The sequence below is a fragment of the Micromys minutus genome, assembly GCF_963924665.1.
Source record: "Micromys minutus genome assembly, chromosome: 11".
Taxonomy (NCBI): Eukaryota; Metazoa; Chordata; class Mammalia; order Rodentia; family Muridae; genus Micromys; species Micromys minutus.
This window is the reverse complement of record NC_137980.1, coordinates 53,314,754-53,327,253: the sequence shown is the minus strand read 5'-3', so window position 1 is coordinate 53,327,253 and position 12,500 is coordinate 53,314,754. Positions and strand designations below refer to the sequence as shown.

Below are 12,500 nucleotides of genomic sequence, written 5' to 3'. Positions count from 1 at the left end.
TTGGCCTTGTAAGTCCCTCTCTTCTCTCTTCCCCAGAGTTCTTTGATATCAGTGGCCACAAATGTGTCCGGGCTTTTACCTTAATTGATCTGGATAGCTGTGCCATGGTCATGGACTATTGGTAAGCCTCACAGGAGATGGGTACAGGATCTTGGCAGCTACCTCATCACTGGGAAGGGGCTGGGACCTCAGAGATGCACTAAGAGAGCTGGTTCTGAGCTCATGGCCATATTGTCCCTATATTTTCCCTCTCTGATTCTCTCCCTGGGTCTTGCAGTCACTCTACTCTTAGAGTAGTTATCCTTACTCACCCATCCCCTCCTTTCCTATCCTATTAGCTCCCAAATGTTAGCAGAGGCTTGCTCTGCTGCACTGAGGTATCTGGGAAGTAAAAATGCTTGAAACGGAACCCAAATTTTGGTTCAGTGATGACTAGGGTGTGCTTGGCCACTGGGGTTGAGACCCAGACCAAAGCTGGAAGTCTGTTAGAACTGCCCTTGTCCCTGGGGTGAAAGGGCCTCGGCAGAGGACTCCACAGTGAAGAGTTAATAACCTAACAGCTTCAAGCAGCCCACAATGCTCCATGCAGAAAGATTTGATACACTGATTGTATCAGTCCTATCAGTGGGCATAGGAGGAGGGAGGTCAGTGGCAAGGGGTCAATGTGTCATTGGGGCCACCCAGGAGAACTCATGTCAAAGATGCCAGTGTGATGGGGGCCTTCTTTATGAGCATGGGAAAGCAGAGAATAGGTCTGCAGATAAATATCTTCCTATGCAAATCTCCCCATAAAACCCCAAGTACCCAGTGCCCTGGTGCAGGCTCCACTCTCCTGGGGAGGCTGCTGTTTGTTGTTCTGATGGAAGGACAGCCAACCTTCTTCTCTCCTTTAACAAGCCTGCTCTATCCTCATCTCTCCCCAGGACCGACTATCACAAAGCCGTGTTCTGCTATGGGGACACCGAAGGCACTGTCACCATCTTCATCTCTGACAACGTGGCTGGTGGGCTGTTCAACCCACAAATCCTCCCCCGGACCTCCAAATGGGGTAGCTAAAAGGCACGGGCAGAGGTCCAGGGAGTGGGTAGATATGGGTACTAAGTTGGCGTGGTCTTGGAGGCATTCTTGCCTCCCTGTCCCTGCTCCGAGTCTCTGGAGAGGAGGCTCCTTGGAGTTCAGAGGGTGCCCTGCCTACTGAAGGCTAGAGGAAAGTGCAGTGGAGGCAGGAGAAGGCCAGAGTCTGAACTGGGGGACAGTCTTTTGAGCTTTTGCAGTTGAGGACTGAAGGTCCTTCTCATCTCTGGGAAAGCAAAGTGCTAGGCTGGGACCCTGGGACATGCCTCCTATCCTCTGAGCCCTGTCTGATGGCTGAGAGGGCTTCTGCTCTGCCTGGTTTTGAGCTATCTTTGAGTGGGGAAAAGTAGGCTGGAAGACCACAGGTGGGTGTGGTGGAGCCGGGGGACCACCCGGCACGGCAGCGTGGTGAGTAAGCAGTTGTCTGCTGAGCTCTTGACACATCATCTCCCGTTATCTCCATCCATGAGGACTGGTGGCTTATTGCTGCCCATGAAGAGGTTCTGTGAGCTGAAGCTACTTGCACGCACCCTGAGGCTGGGGAGTGGCGACTGAGATCTGAAGTTAGCCTGTGTGTTCAGAGTCTCCATTTGTCATCACTTGCTGGGATGTTCCCTAAATTGACTGAGGAAATGGTTCAGAGCCCCTTTGCCAAAGGGTGCAAGGTCAACAGAGGCCACCGGCCTGGGGCTGCCTTGGAGACTCACATGAGCGGTGTCACATCTAGGACGGAACCTTAGGTCTGGTGTTAGGACTCTAGCCACCCTAGGAGCCCAGGACTGACCTTCCTTCCATCTGAGACACCAGAGTAGCCTTTGCTGGGACTTCTAGCTAAGGAGGTCTCCAAGGGTCCCCAGACCTTGGCGAGGACCCTGTTAAGCTTGTTTCTTGATGTTCAGTGTTAAGGAAGGGAAGATACAAACACTAGTGCTGTGTGTGTGTGTGTGTGTGTGTGTGTGTGTGTGTGTGCGCGCGCACACACACTGGGTATTGAATCTGGAGCCTTCAATATGTCAGACAAGCTTGGCAGCACTTAGCTACACTTCCAGCTAGCACCTTGCCCTTGTCCCATCAGCCCCTGGTGGCTGCCATGTCCCCACTGTGTTTGTGTCACCCTGGGAACTAGCTTAGGGGTTGTGGTGGTCTCTGTGATGAGTGGCGAATGAACAAGGCTAGAGTGTTGGGTGTGAGCCCTTCTGGGTCACCTGCTAACTGAAGGATGGGAGCAAACATGAAGACATGGTGAGATTCGAGATGAACAAATGCTGAGAGGTGTGAACCCAGCTCTGTGTGACCTGAAGCCAGTTGCTTAGCCTTTCTGCACATCAGTCTCCTTACTCAAATGCGTGCAGGGACAACTACACCCAATTTCTGGCTCTGCTGTAGGGCGTTTAGAATAAGAGTTGGGTACATAAAGTGACCCCCAGGACTTTATAGCTTAGTGGGAGAGAGTGGATGCTTATGCGTGTGTGTGTGTGTGTGTGTGTGTGTGTGTGTGAGTGTGTGTGTGTGTGTGTGTGTGTGAGAGTGTGTGTGTGTGTGTGTGTGAGTGTGTGTGTGTGTGTGTGTGTGTGCATGCACAAATGTGCATGGAGACCAGAGGTCAACCACAGGTATCGTTCCTCAGGGACTGTCCATCTTGTGTTTGGAGATAGGGTCTCTTAATAGGATCCCGGGTTCATGAAGTTCCAGGAACCCTCCCGTCTCCACCCCTCCAGCTCTGGGAACAAGTGTGCTTTTCACTGGCTCTGGGGATTAAGGCTGGATCCTTCTTCTTGTAGAGCAAGCACTTTACAGACTGAGTTACCCCAGCATAGGATTTCTTTTCTTTCTTTTCTTTTCTTTTCTTTTTTTTTTTTTTTTTTTTGCTAGCTTCTTCTTACCCCTATACAGATGCCCCCATCCCCCACACCCATCCCCTCCAGTGTTTTCCCTCCGTGAGCCCTGGGAGTTGCTTTCAGACCTAAAGCCAAACTGACCAGCATTTCTGACCTACTTCCTTGAACAGCTCCTTGGACAAATGTTCCTTGGACTCACCCATCCTTATCAGTTTGCTCTCCCTGCGGGTTCATCAGCTGCTGACTGGGTGGCTTCACAAGGGCAGAACAGTTGGTGGGTGGGGTGTGTGGCACGTATGAGTCGCTCATGATACACATGTGTGTACCCTTGTACTTCCTGGGACTTTTGCTTTCTGGCTAAGGAGGCCATGGATCTGAGGCACAATGGCAAGTCACCAGTGGCCCACTTTCAGAGTGAGTACAGCCTGAGGTCTCTGTTCATTCTCTGGAACTCACTACTGGGGAGCCAGCTTGTTTATCTGGCAGCACCTGAGAGTGTGTGCACCCTGGTCACTGTTGCATTGTGGGCTGGCAGGGAAATGCTGGTTAGCAGGGGAACAGGTGGGGCACTGGAGAGCTCATGAAGTTACTCAGGGCTCCCAGGAGGGGCTGCTTGGCTAATGCTCGGGGAATGGAAGATACCCATCAGTGAGGATGTCCTCTAAGCTAGCAGAGGTGCTGATGAGCACTCTGGTCGTTTCCCTGTCAGATCACTGGATCACTGTTTCCTTGAAGAAGCTCTTAAATGAGAAGTCCCCTCTGTATAGAAACTTCCGAATGAAGGTGAGTTGTCTTTCCTCAGTCTGCAATTTATCCACATACATGCTTTACTCGAAAATAAACGCCCCAAACGGATCTGCCCTCTGGACCCATCCTCAGCCCTTGGGGTCTTGATCTCCAAGAACAGAGTGCAGGAAGCTGTTGCCTCCTATCCACATGTCTCTAGGACAAAACGTGTGTCCCAGGGCTAGCCCCGAATCTCGCTGGCCCGTTGTCTTCCTCCAGGCAGAGAATGTAACCTTTACCTGATGCTGCTGTGTCCCTTCCCCACTCTCTTCTCTCCATGCAGTGCCGCCAACCAGTGAGCAGAGGAAACCTGCCCTAGAGTATAGTTATGTCACCCGAGATGCTTCCTGTCACACTTGAAACTATCTCAAGTCTTTAACTTGAGCATCAGACACACGCTGACGGAGCCCCTGGCTTGCTCTGTAGTTAGTTTCCCTCCCATCTCCCTGGAGTCCGGAGTCTCAGTGTTCAAGGCTCTTCTGTTTTTTTGTTTGTTTGTTTTTTTTTTTTTTTTTTTTTTTTTTTTTTTAAGATTTCTTTATTTATTATATATAAGTACACTGTAGCTGTCTTCAGACACACCAGAAGAGGGCATCAGATCCCATTACAGATGGTTGTGAGCCACCATGTGGTTGCTGGGAATTGAACTCAGGACCTCTGGAAGAGCAGGCAGTGCTCTAACCGTTGAGCCATCTCTCCAAGCCCTAAGGCTGTTCTTGAACTTGCTATATACCCAAGGATGGCTTTGAATTTCTGATCTTCTTGCCCCCATTTTCCAAGTGCTGGTGTTACTGGCCTGTGCCACCACATAAGTGCCAGGTACTGAAGCCGGCTGGGGCTTTGTGCACGTTAGGCAAGCACTCTGCTGACTGAGCCACATCCCCTTCCTCTTCTGTTCTCTACCTTCATTCTTCTCATTTGTTGCTGAGACAGGATCCCTTGCTTTCCCCAGAACTCCCCAAATCCCTTCTTACCACAGGGCCTTCGCACATGCTGCTTCTTTGGGTTGCAGAGGTCTGCTTGGCTCACCTTTATCCCCTTACCTCAGGCCCTAATGGCCTGCTGCTGCCTCTGCTGTTAGCCTGTCCCCAGGAGCGGTTATTAGTCCCATTGTCCTTGTCCTGCATCCTCACCACAGTGACAGATCCTCCAGGACAGGGGCTTGGTGGCTTCTGCTCTCTGTACTGTCACCAGCTCCTGCACCCAGGACCCAGTGACTCCTGGTCCATTTAAGGAACGAATGAAGGAATGGGGCTCTCGGGGCAGATCTGAGTGGGACACACTTAGGGAACGGGCATGGACTCTCACAGGAAGCGGTATCCACACCACTCCCCCTCCTCCACTCTCTTTTCTTTTTTTTTCTTTTTGCGATTGGGGTTCAGGTTTCCAGGCTGTCTGTGAACACCTACCTTTAACTCTCAAGTGCTGGTGTTGCTGTGTGTTTCCCCATGCTTGCCTCCTCCCCCTTCTTTTCATCCATGGTCATTTCATCTGGAAGACCTTTGCCCTTGGAGTTGCTAAGCATCTCAGGCCTCATTCAGTGCTTGGGTTTGGTTACCATTATGTGACAGATGTTAGAGGAAATAGTGACATAAGCCCCAGCTCAGTGGCTTGCATGACTGAATATTTGATAATCTTATTTGTCAGCCCCATCCCTGTTCCCTATTCATCATGTCCTTCTTCCCACGGAGGGACACCCCCAGACCGGAAAGCCAAGCACAGGTGATAGCCAGGGCCAGAGTGGGGATGTTTTTGTTTGTTCTCTGTGGTTGAGACAAAACACTGAGCAAAATCAATTTGGGGATGGAAGGGGTTTTTTTTTGGCTTACACGACCCATCACCGTCCATCACTGAGGGAAGCCTGAGGCAGGAACCACGGATGGGTGCTGCTTACTGGTTTGTTCTCCATGATTTGCTCAGCCTGCTTTCTTATACAGTTCAGGACCACTATTTGGGGCTGGCACCGCCCACTGTGAGCTGGACCCTCTTACATCAGTAATCAAGCAAGTGACCCCACAGGCCAGTCTGATGGAAGCAGTTCTTCAACTGAGGCTGCCTCTTCCCAGGGTTTGTGTCAAGTTGACAGAATCTTGACTGCACAGAGGCAGTGGAGCCTGGGCCAGCCTGCCTTCTCTGCCCTCCAAGGGCCATCTCTTACGACAGTCCTGGCAGAGTGTGTGTTCTGCCCTTTCCGACAAATTCAGAGTGTGGGGATGGAAACAGAAATGCAGGCTCCTGTAGCGGAGGTAGCCAGCAGAAGACAGACCGGGACCTAGACACCCCTGACTTCAACTTCACTCTTTCTCCCTGTCTGGAAGAATGATATTACCATGACCAGTCTCTGCAGCTTCTACGTCTAAGAGACTCTTAAAAGTCCAGATGATGGCAGACTTGGTGTTTTTAAGCCGTTTCTGAGACAGGGATGGGTCAGATACCTTGACCATGAGACCTGGCTAGGACTTTGGGTCACATCACTTTGTCCAAGCTGTGGGCACTAAGGCAAGGGCCATAGACTTCATGGTTTCCAGTCCTATCTTGCCCTGAGCACGGTCCAGGAGCAGGGTATGGAACTTGACTCTCCCCAGGAGGTCTCCTGCTACAGCCATTTTCTCTCCCAGGGTCTCCACCCCAACTGGTGTCAGCAGGTCAAATACATCCCACAGCTGAATGTTGTGGCCTCGTGTTCAGCTGTTGAGAAGTCCTCTCTGGTACTGATAATATTGCCAATCAAAGAACCTGAGAAACCCAGGTAAGGGGCACCTGGCGGAGGGAGGTGGACTGTAGGCAAGCCCTAGACAGACCTGCTTTCCTCTACCACATGCAGCTAGCCCTGCTGAGAGGTTAGTGTCTCATCGGCAAGACGCTGCCCTGAGACTCATTCTAGGTTCCAGGAAGCAGCCATGTCCTTAGGCTGACAGTGGATGTGGGACCTACCTCTGCTTTCTGTTGAATCATGATTCTGGAATTTCTACCAGTGGTGAAAGGGTAACAGGCCTCTTTCAACTCTCTTTCTCTTTCTACCCGCACCTCCTGTGTGTGTGTGTGTCTTGGGGAGGGGCGTGGTGCATGCCTTAGTTTGAATGTGGAGGTCAGAGGACAGCCTTGGGTGGTGGTCCTCACCTCACACTGTTTGAGAAAAGGCCTCTTTGTTGTTGACCACTGAATCCATGAGACTGGAGACTAACCACTATAGGTAAGACTTGAAGTTGCCAAACCTGTAGAGTCAGCCTCAGCTTCCCAGGTCCCCAAGGGACCAGGTCATTGTAGCTGGTCTTACCTGAGCTCTTGAGGTGGTTGAAGGCAGTGTGGAGCTGGTAGAAGCCCAGGGATGGGGGCTGTAGAGACTGGTGTGGAGTGTGTGAAGTGCCCCATCCTGCTTCTTTCCCTTCCCCTTTTCTTATTACCTCCACTTCTACCTTTCTGAAGTCATTGTCACTGCTCACTAGGTCCCCTCTAGCTGCTGTCCCTATACACAGCCATCTGCCAGTCTCCAGCTGGGCCCCCACATGAACCCTTCAGTAGTCCAAGCCCCATCTACCTTGCCTGGGACCACTTCCTTGGCTCTTGCCCTTAAGACTTGCTGTTCTCTGTCTCTGAAGCCCCACCTTTCCCTGCATGCTTCCCTAGGCATTTCTAATTACTACTGTGGAGATCAGAGGACTGCTTGTGGGAGTCCATTCTCTCCTCCTATAGTATGGGTCCCAGGAGTTGAACCTAGGTCATGAGGCTTGGCAGCAAGTGCCTTTACCTATTAAGCTATCTCATTGGCCCAGATCTCTGGCTTTCCAGTGGGTGGAAAATACATGCTTTGTTGTGTTCTTAAAAATTTGAGGTAAGGCTAGGGGTTAAGAAATAGTTTGGGGAGCTGGGCGTGGTGGTGTATGCCTTTGATCCCAGTACTTGGGAGTTTGAGGCCAGCTTGGTCTACAAAGCAAGTCCAGAGTTGTTACACAGAGGAACCCTGCTCTGAAAAACAAACAAACAAACCATCAAAAACAAAACAAAAAAGAAAGGAAGAGAGAAAGAGCGAGTGAGCTGAGAGGCTGATGCAGAGGCTGTGGGGTCTTAGAGAAGACAATAAGGAAGAGCCAGCCTTAGCTATCCTCCCAGGCAGCTTTAGATAGTGTGGTGGTCTGTGTAGGGGGGCTTATGGCCTTGGGATCTTGTCAGGGTCTGTCTGACTGTTGAGCCCTGCTCATTCCTTCCTCTTCTCCATTCCTGGATATCTCGAGCCATTTTACCCACCAGGGCAGAGTCCCCTTCCTTCTGGGGTCCATGGACCCCTAGGTAAGCTCTGGATCTTAGTGTCCTTAGCTCTGCAGGGCAATGTCACTCTTGAAGACTGCATGTGTGATCACGTCCAAGTGACCTGTGAGATGACACCCAACACAGATCGAGGGCACAGAGCCAGTGGCCCTAGGCTAATTTTTTTTTTTAAACTCTTTTGTTTTATTGTGTCACTGCCTGAGTATTCTAGATGTAAAATCATGTTAACATTGCTTTTGGAACAATACAAAATGCTTTATGGGCAGAAAGACTTGCTTGCTTTTGGGGCTTTTCCTAAAGGGTGGGTCCCTCCCATGAGCTACTGATTTGGGCTACTCTACTGTGGTGCTGGGCTGTGTTTTGGGTGCTGGGTAATCAACTAGGCTGGTCTGAGGTGGAGAGATCTTCCTGGGGGGAGAGACAGTGACTGCCTCCCCACCGAGCACCAAGTACCGAGCACCAAGTACTGAGCACCAAGCTCCTATCCTTCCCAGGCCCAGGCTGCTGCTTTCAATCCTGCAGCTTCCCTTCTCCATTTTCTATCCTAGGTTATCCTCACTAAATTTAAGAAAAGGAATCCTGTGCTTTGACTACTGTCCAGACCGGAACTTTCTGGGTAGGTAACCTTTGTGTTTCCCGGAAGTAGAGTTGGGGTACAAGGGTAGCAGCCTGGGGATTTTTAGAGCCAAGGATAAGGCTCTGTAGCAACTGGCCTCTGTCTGGCTTCTTCTGCTGATCAACATCACTGGGAGGTGGGGTGACTCAGGTCCCATCAGAGATGGAGATAGGAAAGGGCGAGAAGGACAGTAACAGATTGAGGTGACCTTCCCCTAGCTGCCAACTCTGGAGTCTGGCTGAGGCCTGGCACTGGAAGAAGGTCCCAGTGTAGGCCTAGCAACTGATACTCATTTCTTGATTCCAGCAACTGGTGGCTATGACCCCCATATCTGCCTATGGAACCCCCTGGTATCAAAAAGGCCTGTGTGGCTGATGAAGGGACACCAGACATCAGTGACACACCTCCTCGTGAACAGCAAGAATGCCAGCATCCTGATCAGTATTTCCAGGGACAAGGTGTCACCTTTGGAGAATGTACCTCTGTCCTCCATACCTCTAGCTCTGTTCCCGGGGAAGAGACGCTCATCCTGTAGCTCATACTGTAGCTTGACCAGTACTGGGAGGAGTCCTGTCCCTGGGCTCACACTTTGCTATAGGCCACAGGGAGGTGCCCTAGAAGAGTCATAGAGGTGGCCATGAGACTCCAGCTGCCTTGGTGTGGGCGGAGCCCAGCTCTGAGTAGTCTAGAACTGACCTGGAGTTGGGGAGCAAGGGAAGGTCTGAGGTAGGATGTGGGCTGCCTGCCGTCTTTGCCTTTAGTGTGCTGAGCTTAGGAGTTCAGGCAGGACACGATTGCTTGGGAAGGTGGAGGAAAACTCACTAAGAACCTGGATTTCCAGGGCAGGGCTGTAGCAGCAGCAAACACTTTATCCATGGTTGACTTTGCTCACAGGGACAGTCCCAGGGTCTAGGGTGCTGTCTGCATCTGCAGACCCTCCTGCCTCTTGCCTATTCCCTACAGAACATTCGAGTGTGGGATCTGCAGGACTATGTATGCCTCCAGTCTTTCTGTGGGAAGCTCTTTCCCCTGGGCAACTGCCCCATTACCAGCGCCTACTTCCACAGAAGCAACATGCTCATCTGTAGCACCTACAATGTGAGTGTCGTCCTAGGAGCTGGGCACAGATAGCACGGGCTGTTCAGTGCTAAACTGGCCCTGGAGTTTGAGGCTCTGGCTCTTGAGCCTCCTTGAGAGCTGGGACCCAGCCCATCCTCTTCTGTACCCCCACTGCCCCATTCCGCACCCCCTTGCTCATGCGTCCTTTGGACTTTCCTGTCATCCCTCTACCCTCCTTTGGCTCCATCGGCTGTGATCATAAACTCCGGGAAGGCAGGGAGAAAACTGTCAGGAAGAAGGTCTGTGAGCTATATGACCTGTTTGGTGCCTATGGGTCTGCCCCGACCCTGGGGATGGCAAGAGGGGAGTACTGGCTCTAGAGTCATGGTGAGACCTGGTGCCACATGATATCCCAGTGGTGGACAAGTGGCAGGAGCTTCACTGAGGCCGTGTACCTACTATTAGCTGGCTCACTCCGTCATGTCTTTCCGTGCACATGGCTGGCTCTCCCCCTTTGCAGTGGGTTTATTGAAAGAAGGGTAGGTGTTAACATTTTCCTGAGTGCTGGGCCTGCTGTTAGCAATTAAAAAAAAAAAAAAAAGACCTTTGAAGTTCATTTCCAATCATCCTGGGCATTAGTATAGGCTCTCTGGGTGGGGCTATAACAGCATTTAGCTCTCAGCTTTGTGGGGCTGTGATTGTATATTGCTAAGGTAAAGCCAATTCAGTAGAAATGCAGAGCCATGTCTATGGGTTCATGGGTACAGGAAGTATCCTGTGAGTATCTGTGAGCTGGACTACTCACAGAAGGCTTCCTGAGGGTGTTATCGGGCTTGTGGGTCACAATCTGTGATGAGTCAGGGCCCCAACAAGCCAGTTAAAAGAGCCAAATGAACAGTGTAAAACAGAAAGAGAAGATTTACTTGGTGTGGTCACATTGGGAAGAGAAACAAAAAGGTCCAGCAGACCCTTCAGGTCCCTTTTTGAGGTCCTGCAGGGAGATTCAAGTTTCAATAGAGGGCCAAGGGTGTGCGTATCTAGACAGTCCCCCGAAGGCGTGGTCACACCCACCACTGACCCCCTCTCATTGTCTGGACTCCAGGCTCACTCTGAAAGATGGTCTGAAGAGTTGTTAGAACTCTGCAATCTCCTTCCCAGGAGACAGTTCCCCCTGCTGGCTGGCATCCTTTTCTCCTCCGTGCCTGAGATCCTGGGGTAATTCTCATTTCTCTCGAGTCCGTAGTTTCAATAGCTACATAGTCAGATGGAAAGACCCCAGGATCTCTTCAGAACATCTTTGTGTCTGTCAGGCAGGTTACAAAGGAAACACCAGAATAAAGAGTTAGCTCCTCAGAAGGTGAGGGGACCATGGACTTGGGCCTCAGGGTTATTGGAACATGAGGGAATCCCAGGCCTGGAAATAGAGACCTTGGGGGTGAGATCGGAGAAGCCACAGAATTCTGAGTTGCTAAGTAGCTTCATGGGGTATGGGATATCTTTATGTCATGGTCTTTGGAGGTTTCTCTTGAAGGCCGTAGTCCCAGAGGGCAGAACCCATCTGACCACTCAGCTGTCAATCTTCCCCCCACTCCACAGATTGGGATCCTCAGAGGGTACTTAGAATCCCAGGGGCCCCTGAAAACAGGGAAGATGACGACTCACAACACACCCCTGTGCGCAGTCCTCTACAGCAAGATCTTTAAGCAGGTAAGTGGGCAGGGCTAGCCTCAGCTGGGAAGAGTACCAGTGACTGACAGCATCAGGACCCAGAGCTCGCCGTGTGCCTGAGTCAGCATTCAAGAAATGGTTACTCTGGAAATGGTTAGCACTCCTGTAGTCCTGGCAACACCAGAATCTAGATCTGAGGAACTATTGCAGACTGCGTGGCATGGGATTTGAGCTACCATGGAGTACCACCTTGAGGAAGCTGCAGTCTCTTTCTTGTGGGAAGGACACAGAAGCCTGTGCCCTAGGCCGAGGAGATGGGTCAGTGTGGGCAGGATAGCCAGGCATATAGAATGCTTCTGAAGAACACGAATAGAAAGGCTTGCAGGCTCTGTCCACCCCGTGGCATGTTTTGTATCCTTAGTGTTTCTCTATGGAGGGGCTAGGAGCATGTTCCCTGCTTGGCTTTCTCGCTCCTACTTTGTTGTTCCCGACTAAAGGTGCTCTGACAAGCATCTTCTCTAAACCACGCCGCTTTGTTCTCTGGACAGACTGAGGACCGGGTTGATGTAAACCATGATTCTCACCCACCGGGAAGAAGATGACTACATGAATACAAACCAAATACGAACAACTGTGGTCTGGGAGCATGGAATTGGGTTGCCCCTAATTACACATTCCGGTGTCAAAGTGTTTACATGAGCATTTATAGTCACAGGGTGAAAGCAAACCATAAACGGAGGCATTTCCCCAAATATTTTGGTGGGACCATCAGGTAGGGGGACTCTGCTGTTGGTCTCAGATGTTATCTGATGTCCTTCCCAGCCTTAGGGTCAAGCTGGGCTGCTAAGCTAACCCAGAGTTGAAAGGGTGCTAGGTCAGACCCGAATGAAACATAGCCCAGGATCATTTGGATCTAGATAAGTTAGGTTCTGCAGTTAAGACGCTCTCAGCAGCCGATCAGTGAAGTGTGCTCTTAAACATAGGTGTGGCCCTCCTGTCTCTCCCAGGAACCTGAGTTCCCAAGTGCCATTTTTTGAGTTAATAAGGGCTTTTCGAAATTGATTCCATTAAACAAGCATAGTAGCTACAGTTTAGTGTCACAGGCTGCTGGGGTGAGGTTGGGAAATTAAAGGGGAAGGGGCCCCATTGCATTCTTACTGCCTTGCAGTGAGTGAAGGCACCTGTATGTGCTC

At 51.0% G+C, this 12,500-nt stretch overlaps 1 protein-coding gene across 1 annotated transcript in view; it reads left to right on the top strand.

Moving 5' to 3' along the window:
* The window catches only part of EFCAB8 (EF-hand calcium binding domain 8), a gene marked incomplete at both ends in the record, with an annotated part of 51,358 nt that overhangs the window by 14,176 nt on the left and 24,682 nt on the right, over positions 1–12,500 (top strand). The window contains 8 exon segments of the mRNA XM_080925575.1: positions 37–121; positions 924–1,048; positions 3,622–3,695; positions 6,317–6,447; positions 8,513–8,580; positions 8,887–9,038; positions 9,544–9,678; positions 11,236–11,346. Of these exon segments, the coding sequence (XP_080781701.1) occupies positions 37–121; positions 924–1,048; positions 3,622–3,695; positions 6,317–6,447; positions 8,513–8,580; positions 8,887–9,038; positions 9,544–9,678; positions 11,236–11,346 (881 nt within the window).